This window comes from Dendrobium catenatum, unplaced genomic scaffold (assembly GCF_001605985.2).
Source record: "Dendrobium catenatum unplaced genomic scaffold, ASM160598v2 fragScaff_scaffold_1483, whole genome shotgun sequence".
Classification (NCBI taxonomy): Eukaryota; Viridiplantae; Streptophyta; class Magnoliopsida; order Asparagales; family Orchidaceae; genus Dendrobium; species Dendrobium catenatum.
The window spans coordinates 2268240-2282547 of NW_021319945.1; the positions used below are offsets into that span (position 1 = coordinate 2268240).

The window sequence follows — 14308 nt, forward strand, 5'->3', positions numbered from 1 at the left end:
AGATGATAGTTGGGGGATCGTCATTGGGTGACTGTGATCTAGAAACTGTAGCTAGGAGAAAATTGGAGGATCTTAATGAAACTACGATGGCCGAAGGATAGTGTAGTTGAGTGATAGTGGTCAAGGGATTATGGTTAAGCAATGATGGTTGGGAGTTGTAGTCGAGTGATGGTATTTGAAGGATAGTAGTTGGGCAACGGTAGCTAGAGAATCATGGTTATGCGATGGTTGGAGAATCATAATCAAGCAACGATAATTGAAGGATCATAGTCGATCATGGTTGGACAATGATGGTTCGATAGAGGTGATTCAACAACGTTGGTCGGGCAGTGATGGTTCGTTAGATATAGTTGGATGCTGATGATATGATGTTGGCAGCCAACAATGACAACTCTCTCCAATCTTAAATCAACATTGAAGCTTCCTTGCACATTGTCATGTAGAGAATAAAGACCAATTATAAATGATTTTTTAAATATTTAAGTATTTATTGAAGTCGAAATTAAGTTATCATGAGCTTTTCGGATTAGTATCATCAAGACGCTTGATTTCACTATATGCATGTATGATTTGAAGATTATTTAGTCATTCAATCAATGCCCGAAAGTTTTAATTAACACTTCGAGTAATTGATTGGAGTTCATTTGGAGTCGGATCGCTTTTCCTTGTGCGCCGATGGGTTCATCTTATCTTGATGTTAGTTGGATTATAAGTTTGGTGAAATAAGTTTGGTGAAATTGGTGTTTGGCATATTGAACTTTAGGGGATTCAAGTGTGGCATGAGAGGGGAGGAAGAGCTACCGTGGACCATATGTCCGCTTACCCGATCTCCTTGGCTGGTCCTATATTTGATTCCATGAGTTTCCAATTTAAATATTATCTCAAGATTCGTGCTACATTGGATGAATTTAAGGCATCAGTTGCCTCCTATTTTTGTATTTTGAATATTGTGTCACACATAAAATATATGTAAGGTATACCAAAAATTTATGGTGCAATATTATAATTTTAGAGAAAAACTATATGGCTCAATAGCTCTCGTGACGTCAGCTTGGACCTTAACTTTGTGCTGTGAACTAAGTAAACGGTTGACAATGGAGACTGTTCCTTCCAACATTAGAGAATGCTAGAATTAAAATGGAAAAGAGTCGCATTTGTATGCATTGCTAGCACAACGCACCCTTCATTACCAACGTGCGATAACATCTTTGAGGTGGAAAATATAGTTATAAGTTAAAGTGGAAATTCTTCTCCAGTACAAGAAGTTGCAGCAGAAAGACGAACTGAGATGCCCCTGCCATCAACCTTTCCATTCCCACATCCACGACCACTTTGGTGGAGTTGGCGGTGATCGAACTTCTTCCCCAATGGCTTTGCAACTGTGATAATGGCTTTGTTGTGACTACTATTACCTTGGGATGATCTTTTCTGCTACAGCTTTCCTTTCTGGCCAACTTCATTCCCCACCTCCTCTTCTATAAAGCTATTGCTGCCTGCTGATTCCTGAGGCACTTCATTCCTTGCAGTGACGTATTTGTGTATGATTGGTTTCTTAGGATCGTTTTTCACCTCTAATTCTGATTCTTTTGATGTTTCTCTCTCAACCATTGGCACTCTTCTCGCGAATTCACTCTTCAGAAAGCTTTTGTTGTTTGATTGATCAGTTTCGTAGCTCCTCTGGTCGGAGCAGGAGGAAGCCTTGGAAACACATGTTGGGAAGGAAAAGGCAATGTTCTGCTGATGGTTCTGGATGTCTTCTAGCATAAATGAGGCAAAAGATGTTGGTTTGATTACAGGATTGTTGTCAAGATCACACGATGTTCCCCTTGAAGATCTTGCTCTTGTTTGGGCTAATGGGTTGAGGTTTTCAACTCCAGTGTTCAACTTTGCGTCTCCTGACTCCTCTACTATCTCTACCTTCTGTGCCTGCTGAAAAATGGATAACTGAAATTAGGACAAGAAAGAGGAAATGGATTAGAAGAGGTGCAAGTTATATTTACATGGATGATCTCTGATTGAATGGCCTTATTGTCTACTTCTCTACTGCTCTGAAGAATGCTGAGGTTGGCTCCATTATGGTTTATGAGGGTGTTCTCATCAATCTCACCCAAGGGGTTTCTCCTAAGGGGAGAGTCTTCAGCCTTTCTCGAAGAGCACCGACTCAGTGATTGAGACTGGGCGTTCTCATTTGACTTCCTGGCGTTGTTCACCGGCGACCGGGATCTTGTATACTGTGGGGCGGAGACTCTTTTTCCATCCGAACTCCCACTGTCATTGTCACCATTAGCAAAAAGGGCTCCCTTTTCAGTTGCAGGCACTGAAATCATCTTCGTCGGCTTCTGCCTTGGTTTATCACAGGTAGAGGAGGCAGGGCCGTCTGATCTCTTTCCAGGCGATCTGCTCATCCTTCTGCCCTCACTGCTCCCCCTCTCTCTGCTCCCGGAACGAGTTCGCCGGCGAGGGGAAGGCCTCGATGTGGATTTATCGAACGCCTCGCCTTCCTCCTTCACATCGTTGTCGAAGTCGTAGCTCCTCTTAGAGCCCGACGGCCTCCTCAGCCCCGCAATCTCATTGGAGGCCTTGCCGGATGAGTTGCGGCTGAGGCGTCCGCATTGGATGAGGATGGCGTCAACCTCCTCCTTGGTGCAGCTCGACGTCCTCAGTGGTGTCGTAACGGTGGCAGCAGCTTTGCTACCTCTGTCCTCCTTAAGCTGCGCACTTTGCTTTACGGGCGTCTCCCCTGTATTCTCATCTTCTCCTTCAGCAACGCAAGCAGCCTTATTTGTAGTTAAGGAAGTAGTGATCTTTACACATTCTGCGGCTTTAGAAGTCTCGTTTTCCTCTTTCACTGTACTCCTCTCTTTTGGTGGATCATTTGAAGGAACTATGTCGGGGTAGGAAGACTCTCTCCTCTTACTGCAGCAAACCCCCATAGGTTTTTATGGGGCTCTGGTGCTTATAAGAGGATGTTATAAATGGGGGATTGGAATTCAAATTTGATGTAAACTGGAGGGAGCGCCATGGCGATGAGGCTGGGCTGGACATTGCAGGGAGCCGTTGAGGCGTGTGGCCTTTATATTGGTTTGTCTGGCATCTTATGCAAGCCTGGCTTTTGGATCTCGCCTTTATTAGTATTGCCGAGGATATACGATTTTTTTTCTCAAAAAAAAAAAAATCGGTATACGATTTTTATTTGAAAATTTTGAATCCTGGCAACGGCTAAATTTTGTTTATTATAATTTTTTTTTTTCGAAATGATGGGGGGATAAAATATTGCTAACTATAAATAGTATTGAATTCAAAAATTTTACAAACTACGTAATTATCACCCATACAAATCCAATCTCATACAGAAGATTTTCACATTAGTCATCACTCTCTTTAAATAAAAGTTTTTAAACATCATAAAAACTTATATTTTAAAGTCATAATCAACCATATGATGTCGTCATATGAATCATAAACTTTTTATCTTAGTTGATAATGATAAAAATGGACTAAATAATCACTTCATAAATCACATGAACTACTTAATCCAAATTTAATAAACAGCTTTCAAATAACGTATCGAGGGTATCAACAAACAAGGTCCCAAATTGAGCGACGAAGGATCTCATGCTGGCTCACTTTATACTCACTTTGGAAGGCGCTTTTATTTGGTTCTGTTGACGGGATGCAAGAAACATCTGGTCCTAGGCAAAAAAACGCCTGTACCGAAGAGTACCGAGTTTTTTTTGAAAAAACTCAAAAAACTCGGTACACCTCGGTACAGGTGTTTTTTTGCCTAGGACCGGATGTTTCTCTGCATCCGGTCGGAGGACGTAATAACGGCTCCTTTGGAAGTAGGTTCAGACCAATGTAAAACAAAATTGGAATTTTTTTTTCTACGAGCTCTTAATCCATTTCCTATCAGAATGCTTTGAATATGAGGCTCCCTTGATATTTAAACGCTCAAATCACATATTTGATTAATTTATCACCAATCTATAATCTATGTGAAAATTTGTTACTTCATAGACAAAATTTTAAAATTTAAGACATTTATAGCAAAATTTGGAGATATTTACAGCCTTTTAAGGAAATAATAAAATTGAAGATATTTAATCTCTGTGAATCTACGCAAATTTTGATATTCTTTTTTATGGGACTTTATCTTCTTTTCTCTTACTTTGTCGTTCATCACAGTTACTCTTGAATTAAAATGCACTCTTCCCTAATACTTCACATAACTTCACATAAAGCCTGACGTGTATATATATATATGTTAAGAAAGGTAGAAGTAGACATAAAAAGACTTGGTTATAAAATATTAGAAATGATATTTATTTATTAAATTTAAACTAGAATTTGACTTTTAACAAGACACAATGAAAAAAAAAATTATTCATATAGCCGACCTCACGTAGTGGGACAAAGGTTTGATGTTGTTGTAGAATTGGGAATTCAAATCCAACAACTTCACGAGAAAAAAAGTGCTCAAACTCATCACTAGGAACTTTTATTAGGTTAGGACACCTGACGTAGCTCTACATCCGGACACCAATAACATGTCACCACAAGCTCTTACTTTTTACCGTGTGGCCCGACGACGCGACCCGAACCGGAACCCGGTTCTATGTTCGTGTATTGCTAGGTACTACTTGGCAATAACGATAAATACGGCTCTTTCAAGAGCAATACCGAGCAATACCTAGCAAAACCGGAGTATTGCTCGTTATTGGTCTGGACAAAATGGTATTTCTCGTTACCGAGCAATACCTAACAATACCCTGGTTTGCACAAATCAACTAATACATAGAAATACCAGGTTCCAGTCAGGGTCGCGTCGTCGGCCCGCGCGGTAAAAAGTTATTGGTCTGGATATAGAGCTACGTCAGGTGTCCTGACCTAATAAACGCTTAATTGGAACAAATAGTTAATTGCCATTAATCTTTATGTTTGATACTTGATAGGCGAAAAGTGCCCTGATTAGCAGGTTTATTAGTTAAGGATCAAAGCGAATTCGAGCTCAGCGTTCATGTATATGTACAATACAGCACTACACCAAGCATTCATGAACACTGTAGTAGTTTCAGCTAAGCACAAAGGAAATTTTCAGGCAAAACAAACACACACGCCCCAAGTCATAATCTCTCATCACTAAGAAAGATGCCATTTGATTGCCTGAAGAAGTAGATATCAGGCTTTGATTGGGACGATTTTTTTACTGTTTTTTAAAGCAATTTTCTAGTAGAAAAATTTTAATTATTTACTAAAAAACTGCTTTAAGAAACAATAAAAAAATCATCCCAAATGAAGCCTAAGAGTGCAGAAAGGGAGCAGAAGTAGATATCAATTAAGAGCTCATTTGATTGCCAGAAGACAGAAAATATGGTTTAAAAATAATGAAGTTTAGGAGATTTGTCATTTGGTTGGATGCAGTTAAAATTAACTTTGATTTTAGTCTAAATTCCCTCAAATTCTCTCAGATCTGTTGATTTTATTTTGACATACAATGAGAGAAAACAGTCAGCAGCAGTTATCGACTGGAAAATACATGAAAAATGCAGGTGCAGGTACAAACATACAGGTGTTAAGAGGTTGGGGCGACCAATAATTATTTCAAAAAGTGTGTACGCATAGAGGTCCTCCGATTCTTTCTCGCATTCTACAGGAAGTTCAAATCATATTTATCATAAGCAAACATTTTTTTTTGGGGGGAATTTTGGGGCCTTAGCTCATCTCATTAATAAATGAAAAGGTTACAAGTAAGACGATCATTTGCTAAAAACAAAAAAAGAAGCAAATGATAAAACATATCAGCCCAGCTGCTTAACAAAATCAAACCTATAAAATGAGAAAAAGCAAATACAATAAGCAAATATTCAATGGCTATTGAATGGGGATTCCTTTAAAAGGGATATAAAATCAAAGATCAGACTGCTTTGCTAAATAAAGCATAAACACATATGAAATAGCTAATAGCGACAAGTCTCTTACCATGCCAACAGTTAAGGAAAAGATGAAACAGAAACATCTGAGAGTAGCTGTTTTTTCTAAATTAAGCATTAATTAGTTCCTAAACAAAATAAAATTTTGCTATCAGAAAAAAAAACAAGCTGCACTTGGGGAGAACTTGTTCGAGCAGTGTGGTGAGAAGCGAGTGCAATTAAGTTTTAGGACAAAATTCCAGTATTTGTTTGGTAGAAAGTAAGTGGAGGATTCTTATTTTGGAACTAAACTCTATAAATATTAGAACATTCAAATTATGTGAGCTTAGAAATCACATTCATCTTTTTTTTTTTATTAGGTAATTTTTTTGGGGGGAAAGTTTGAGTATGGTAATATAATTTTGATGTAGGAGGGATTTGATCTAAAGAACTTGCCAACAACTTTTAAATTCTATAGCAACTAAATTAGCTAACACTAACGTGAAATATATGATAACAGGTTCAATAACCTCACATAGGAGGATAAAGACTTGGTATTGTCATCATAGTAATTTAATAACAAAAAAATAGAAACAAATTAATAGGATAGTGGCAAACATAAAATTCAATGAGGTTCAAACAACGCAATCGTACGAGTTCTCAAAAAAAAAACAAAAAAACAAAAAACCAAACAAACAAAGATTGAAACTAGCTTCAATGAAACACATTCAACATTCAATCCCAACTACTTCCTAGTTCCATGTAGAAAAAATGGGGCTCTTATGGGTCCTAAATCTACAATAACATCACTACATGCAATAACTAAGCATTCAAGTCCAATCTAAGCTATTGAACATGCTAGCGCAAAGAATTTTATTTTAGAAGGAAAAACCTCTCACAAGTACCCGCATGTTACCACATCCTGCGGTGCAAACTGGCAATAAGTAATCAGTCAGGGCCATGGAGCTATTCATTATTCTCTGCCCAGCTCTCTCTCTCTCTCGCTTTAAATAGGCAATATATAGCAGGAGTTGGAAATATCAAAAACACAATCTTTAATCTTTATACTTAAATTGACCAAGTCTTAGCCAACATTAGGTCTCCATTGATGATGTTAATACAAAATTCAAAAGAAGCCGCTAAGCTTTAACTTAACCACTATCGCAATTCAGCATCATGTAACAAGTACTTTACAACTTACCACTTTTATCACGCAGGAAGAGAGTATAGTGATACGTCTACAGTTCCTTCCGCAGATAAAACCATCCCCAGATCGAGATACAAAAGAGAGTGATGCGAACTATCATCTACCAGCAGCACAATATACCGTTTCTTTTTTAACCCACTAATACAATATCAGTTTTATTTCTGTTTTAGTTTAATAGCACAATAGTTAACTTTTTACCATTACTACTCTTATTAGAATAGAGGTAAAACAATACAAAAGAAATACAAACAACTGTATTAGGGAGTTTTTACACAATATAGAAAAAGTATATTCTGGTTTCTACTTGTTCTTGCTGTGATGGCGGTGATCGGAGCTTGCATGCCACACCTGAACATGGCGCGCCAGATAAAGCAGCTTATGGCTGAGTTTTTTTTGGTTCTCTACAGAAGTATGCAGAGACATTCAACTTCCCATGACAACCTATTCCTTCACTGAGGAACACCATCTTCAGAACTCAGTTGCACAATCAATGATAAGATTTGTGATTTACTAAGAAATAGCGGATGCACAGAAAATATTATTTCAAGGTCAGTTGTATGAGCCTTACAGCTCAAGACAACAAAGAACCCTCAAGATTAGTTGGGTAAAGAAGGGGATTGGCATACTAGTGTCTGCAATGTGTCATGTTACATTCACTATTGGTAAACATTATGTGTGTGAAGTCATTTGCGATGTGTTATACATGGATGTATGCCATCTTATTCTGGGAAGGTCGTGGCAGTTTGTTCCGGATGCAATCTGTGACGGGCATGCCAACACTTTAGAAACAAACAAGAGAAACCCGTTATGTGTATTGTGTCGGGACAAGCTCTACTCCATTGTGGGCGTGAAACTTCTTGTATTATAGCTCTTCTATGCCGAAAACAATCCAACAGTTGGAGATAACAACCCAACTAAAGAGGTACGGGATCTGTTAATTCAGTTTGCTGATATAGGAGTATAGGACCAACAAAATTGCCCTCGTGCCTTACCCCTCTTTGCAATATATAACATCCAATTGACTTCCATCCAGTGCCACCTCACCAAACTTACCACACTACAAAATGAGTCACCAAAAGCTTGAAATTTTGCAAGGCATTGTTGATGAACTGCTACAAAAATAGCTTGTACATCCTAGCCTAAGCCCATGTACCGTGCCAGCTCTTATTGTTTCAAAAAAGGATGATCAATGCTGTATGTGAGTAGACAACAGAGTTATAAATAAAATTACAATCAAATATCATTTCCCGGTGCCAAGGTTGAAAGATATGATCGACAAATTATCTGGTGCACTTATTTTTTCGAAAATACATTTTCATAGCGGATACCTTCAAATTTGCATCAAGCCTGGGAATGAATGGAAGACAGCTTTTAAAAGTGAGGAAGGTTTATATGAATGAAAAGTTATGTCATTTGACTTATGCAAAACACCCTCAACGTTCATGTTTTTAATGAATGAAATACTGAAGTCAGCTTTGGGGAAATTTTGTGTTGTCAATTTCCACGACATATTAGGAAATAGCCCATCATTTAAGATCATTTATAGCACCTTATTGCAGTTTTTGAAATTCTATGGACTCACAAGCTCTACTTAAATATTTTGACATGTGAATTTGCTACAATGAAAGTGCATTTTCTCGGTTTTATCATTTCTGCAGAAGGAATTCATAAGGACCCTTGCAAGGTCATGACTATTTTGGGCTGGCCTCCCCCACGCGCGATGTACGACATCCGCAATTTCCACGGATTAGCGAACTTCTACTATCATTTTATTAAAGGGTTCAGCATCCCTATGGCACCAATTACTAACTGTTTTAAGTCTAAGACGTTTAAGTGGATTGAAGAGAATCAACATAGCTTCAAAAACATTAAATTGGCTCTATGTTCAGCTCTTGTGTTAGTTTTGCCGAATTTTGATAAGCCGTTTCACGAGGATACGAATGCTGCATCTATAGGAATCGGAGTTTTTTTATCTCAAGAGGATAAATTTGTGGAATTTTTCGGTGAGAAGCCGAGCCAAGCTGATGTAGAACGGGAAGGAGAATGGTCTTGAAGAGCCAATCGTCCCAAAAATCTGAAAGGAATTCCTTACTGGCAATCTGAAATATTTCAGATTTTCTCACAAAATCTGATAGGAATTCCAGCATTTTCCCCACAAGATCTGGGACAGCGATTCCAGACAGTCCCGTGCAGCAACGGTCGCTCCTAGAGAGGCTGGACAGCAGGAAACTCTGGACAGCAGATGGGTGGTCTTGAGAAGACCCTGGACAGCAATTTGGCACTTGGAAAAACCCTGAACAGCAACCTAAAAGGTTTAGAAGAGCTGTGGAAAACTACTGTGAAAGCAGGGGATTTCTGGAGATTAAGTTGGGAGAGTCACGGGTGTATAATAGTTGCTCTTTTCCCCTGAGTATGAGAGGGGATAGAAAGCCGATAATAGGCTTCCTTCACAGATTCTGGACTAGAGAATTCATCAAGAGCAAATAGGAAAGAGGAGGGTCGGTGACAGGGAGATGAAGCTTCACGGGATTGAGAGGGGCTGGCTGTTACGTGAGAGAGAGGAATTCCAGGGATTTATTTCCTAACTCAGAATGAGATTTTAGGAAATAAATAATCAAGAGGTGGGGGTTGAGAAAAAAAAAATTTCGGCCAAGCCTTGCAATTCAGATATTTAGCTGTCTTAAAACATAAAAATGAAACTCAAAATCGCATTCCAGACACTTTAAGCCATCATTCGACCTTGCTAACACAGCTACAAACCGAGCATACAAGCCTAGAATCATTAAAAGAACTATATGCCTCCAACATTGATTTCACACAAGCCTGGAGCCAATGCACCAAGAGACAGTCGCAAGCAGACTTTTCTGTGAGGCATGGGTTTCTTTTCAAAGGCAACACTTTATGTGTAAAAGATTCATCATGGAGGCTTTACCTTATAAAAGAATTGCACTTTGGTGGACTAGCAGCACACGTAGATAGAGAGAAGACACTTGAACAGCTGCAATCTTGATTGTATTGGCCGCATCTTCGTCATGATGTATCCCGATTTGTGGAGTGTTGCCCAATTTGTCAAACATTAAAGGCACGTGACAAAATAATGGACTATACATGCCTTTATAAGTCTCTAATTCGATTTGGGAGGATATAAATATGGACTTTATACTGAGTTTGCCTCGTATCAAAACTGGTGTTGATTCACTCATGGTAGTAGTAGATCGATTTTCAAAGATGACACACTTTGTGGCATGCAAGAAAACATTAGATGCTTTACAAGTTGCTCAACTTTTTTTTTAAAGAAATCATTTGCCTCAATGGAGTTCCATGTAGCATTACTTCAAATCGAGATGTTAAATTTCTTAGTAATTTTTGTAGGGAGTTATGGAAGCGCTTAAGGACGGAGTTCAAACTAAGTTCAACCTATCACCCTGAATCAGATAGCCAAACGGAAGTTGTAAACCTCACGTTTGGCAATATGTTGAGATGTTTGGCCCAAAATCAACAGAAACAATAGGATGAAATCCTTTGCCAAAGTGAGTTGGCTTACAATTCTATATCTAACAGATCAACAGGCACTTCACCTTTTAGTATTGTATATACTAAAGCTCCCAATAATACAATTAATGTAGCAGTCCTCACCCATATTCAACGTCTCTGATATTTACACCTATTTCCCACCGGATGCCGGGACTGCTTAGCTCACATCGATGAACACTAGTTCTGTTTTAACCACTGCGATAATATCAGATTTTTTTTTTCTGTTTTAGTCTAATAGTCTAATATTTACCTTTTTAACATTACTACTCTTATTAGAATAGAGAGAAAAACAATACAGAAGAAATGCAAACTACTGTATTAGGGAGTTTTTACACAATATAGAAAAAGTATACTCTGGTTTCCACTTGTTCTTGCTGTTCCGGATCCCTCTGTTTCAGCTCCTACACCAGCTACACATCAGAGGGCTTCAGAAATCGGCAATTTTTACATCAAACAGAACAAGCACTCAATCGGAAGAAGGCAAGTACTCGAACTCGTCTTCCCTCAGATGCGCAACGAACTTGACGGGCTTCTCCTGCCCCGCGACGGAAATAAAGAACTCCACCCTGAAGGGGAGATTAGCTGAAATACGCTTCCCTTTCCAAACCCCAACGTACTGCTTGATTACCCCCTCCATCCCGCACAAATCCAGTTCCGGCGCCTTCATCACGTGATAGACCTTGACCGGAACCTTCACGCGAACCTTAGCCCCAATCTTAGCGGCAGCCTCAGCCTCTTCTTCGGCGATTGCATCAGGCGAGGAGGAGGAGACGTCGGTGGCGAGGGCAACCTGGCATGAGAGGTTCCTCCGTGCCGCTGTCGTGACCGCAGAAGCCAGAGGCCACGACGGCCGTGGCGCCGCTGCTAGTAGGGCGGTGGGACGCCGAAAGAGAGATGCGGAGAAGCTTGATGTGGAAGCGTTGGAAGCCGTAGATGGCATTTTATGAAGTACTCAGGCGGCAGTAATTATGATCTTGATTGAGTCTTCCCAGATCTTTAGATGTGGAGTAAGGGAAATGAAAAGAAGGGAGGAGGGGGAAGGGATTTCTTATAGGGGCGTTTCGCCGAACATCTAACGTGTGGAGTGGTGCAGTGGTGGAGTGGATAAGGGCTGATCGAGCAGCAAACGAGTGGCACAAGTTCTGGTCTATCTCAGCCTTTCATAGCCATTGCAGGCCGAGGATTCGTCTGGCTCGAGGGAAGGATTTGCTTACGGGGCTTCGATTTCTGAGAGGGCGAAAACGACCGTGGATTGCTTTCGCTCGGATATCTCTATCCTGGACGAGCAAAAACCCACGTGGACAGATAGAAGAATATTACCTTGGAAAACTAATAATAATTCTTGGGTGCTTAAAATAGGATTAGCATAGGAGTGTCAAAATCGTGTTACGGATCAGATTGAGATCGAACTCGATAATGATACGCTACTGTTTGACAAGATCCGAACCTGACTCGTTTTTGTAGTCAGGTCAGAAAATATTACACTTGCCCGACCAGTCGGGTTTCTGACCTCGAAAATTTTAGGTCAGGTTCGTGTCGTGTCCATTTTTGACAACCCTAGATTAGCAATTTTCTATTTGATTCTAAGTCCTTGATTTGAAATCGAATTTAAATATTCTGAACCTAATATTGTACATCTAAAGATGTTAAAACTATTAAATATATGGATTGAACTCAATTAACAAAAACTATAAAATGTGATAGATGATAAGTTTTGATGATTATGTCAAGTGAAATGATTTGTGAAGGACTTGATCGAAGGCTGTTAGTAGGGGATGGTGAGTCGAATCAAATGTAAGATCTAATTTTCCTCACAACATTACGAGTATGCTTGTGAATGTTAGGCGCCATGATAAAGTATTTATTAAAGTTGCACATTTTTTTAGTGGTTTAGTTGTTTGTTATCTTGTTGGATTTGCATGACTCTGCAACCAGTGGAAACACAACTTGATGCTTAACCGGCAAATCGTACCTCAAGTTGCCAATCATAACCAATGGTTACTCCACTTGACAAATATAGCACTAACAACTCATCGCGCCTCAAGTCAAGGATGTTACAACCTGACCTGATATAACCCATTGTTGCCTTCATAATTTCAAGCCAAATAAGTCATATATGCTTAAGGAAGAAGAAGAGTAGTATGCATAGGATATTGAAAAAAATCAAGTAGAAAATTTGCTGATTTCACGTCATTAAAGTCTTATAAATAGGCCTCATGGAGTGAAAGAGGTAGATGTGTGAACTGATTTAGACATCTCAAAAATCTTTTTATTTTTTTAAAATTGCGCAAGAGTCATTTCCATATCAGAATTAAATAATAGAGGCTCTTTATTAGATCTACTAAGCATGCAGCTAAAAAGTAAAAAATAAAACTAATCAATGAACATTTTTTTCCTTAGTTCGAAAGTTCAAACAAGAACAACAAAATAAAGATATTGAATATAAGTAGGTCTAACCATGCAACTAGTTCAACAATATAATTTAAAATTACAATATGCATATTACTTCCCAACAACGGTGTAAAAAACTTGATGGGTGGCTTTTGTGTGCCTCATTAGTGGCGTAATATGAATATGCTATGATTTTTTTTTGATAAAATGGATATTAAAATCATATTAGATGCGCAAGTATACATGTCAATCAAGTAATAAAGCAATTTGAGAAGTGTATCGATCCCATGAGGAGGTGTTCTGCTTAAGTACAACTAAACAACCTTTCTTAATTACAATCAATCAAGATTTTTCTCTCGCTTTCGCTCTCTAAAATGCAACTGGGGGTTTGTTTTAAAAATGAGAAAATGAAGTGGATTTTGATATTTTTTATAAAAAATTAATCTAGCGACACGACGCTTCAGGAAACAGCGCTGCTATGCTAGCTCAAATTTGAAAATTTGAAAGCCTGGTGCCGTAGTGCCGTCACCTTTATGCCATAGCTCTCCCAAGATAAAAATTTCAGATGTTTCATACATGCACATAGACCCCCAAAATGTATTTCATAACATATTCAAAAATTCACATGCACACAAAACACTTACAAGCACATGGAAGAGGTGTAAATGGAGAAAATTCAATGGGTTACCCTTACCATATTAGGTCAGAATATGCACAATTGAGTACTCTTTCATTAGTTATTTTACTTATTAATGTAGGTATAGTTACTATAATATGTATTTACTATTTTGCTTGATCCATGGAGTTATATTTTTTATTTCTTTTCCCACCTATAAGTATAATCAAAATTAGTGCATTCCATAAGGGGCATAGGTGAAGGCCGCCAAACTACTCAGACCTAGGTAGTCTTCTCCTTCTCTCTCACACACACTCTCTTTTTATCTATTGTGCACATATGGTGGGTGATCCTCTCTGCATAACCAAAGTAACCCAACTCGGAGTCTTCCCTTTGAATCATAGATGTGGTAACTCGATCTTGAATCTTGTTTAGTCTAGTGTTAACAACTTTTGCATGTTAAAAGCCGGGCCTACAATTCCCTCTTAAGTCCAATGTTAACAATTCATTCGACTGTCTAATAACAATCACTCGATAAATTTATTTTCTCAAGTTCCATCACATGAACGATCTCCTCTGACATCTTATAATTTGCCACTTAGACTTTATTTAGGACGATTTTTTTATTATTTCTCTTGGGGTCCATTAATG

The 14308-nt window shown here is 38.7% G+C and overlaps 2 protein-coding genes across 2 annotated transcripts; both read right to left on the reverse strand.

Annotated features, from left to right (window-relative positions):
- Window positions 1–1102: 1102 nt before the first annotated feature.
- LOC110115503 (uncharacterized protein At1g65710) lies at window positions 1103–3657 on the reverse strand. Its single transcript, XM_020848761.2, has 2 exons — window positions 2001–3657; window positions 1103–1929 (listed from the first exon to the last, which is right to left on the reverse strand). The coding sequence occupies exons 1-2, from the start codon at window positions 2931–2933 to the stop codon at window positions 1432–1434; spliced, it is 1431 nt and encodes a 476-aa protein (XP_020704420.1). The 5' UTR covers window positions 2934–3657; the 3' UTR covers window positions 1103–1431.
- Window positions 3658–10827: 7170 nt separating this feature from the next.
- Window positions 10828–11788, reverse strand: LOC110115502 (ferredoxin-thioredoxin reductase, variable chain-like). Its single transcript, XM_020848760.2, has one exon. It carries the CDS (start codon window positions 11588–11590, stop codon window positions 11117–11119), a length of 474 nt encoding a protein of 157 aa, XP_020704419.1. The 5' UTR covers window positions 11591–11788; the 3' UTR covers window positions 10828–11116.
- Window positions 11789–14308: the final 2520 nt, after the last annotated feature.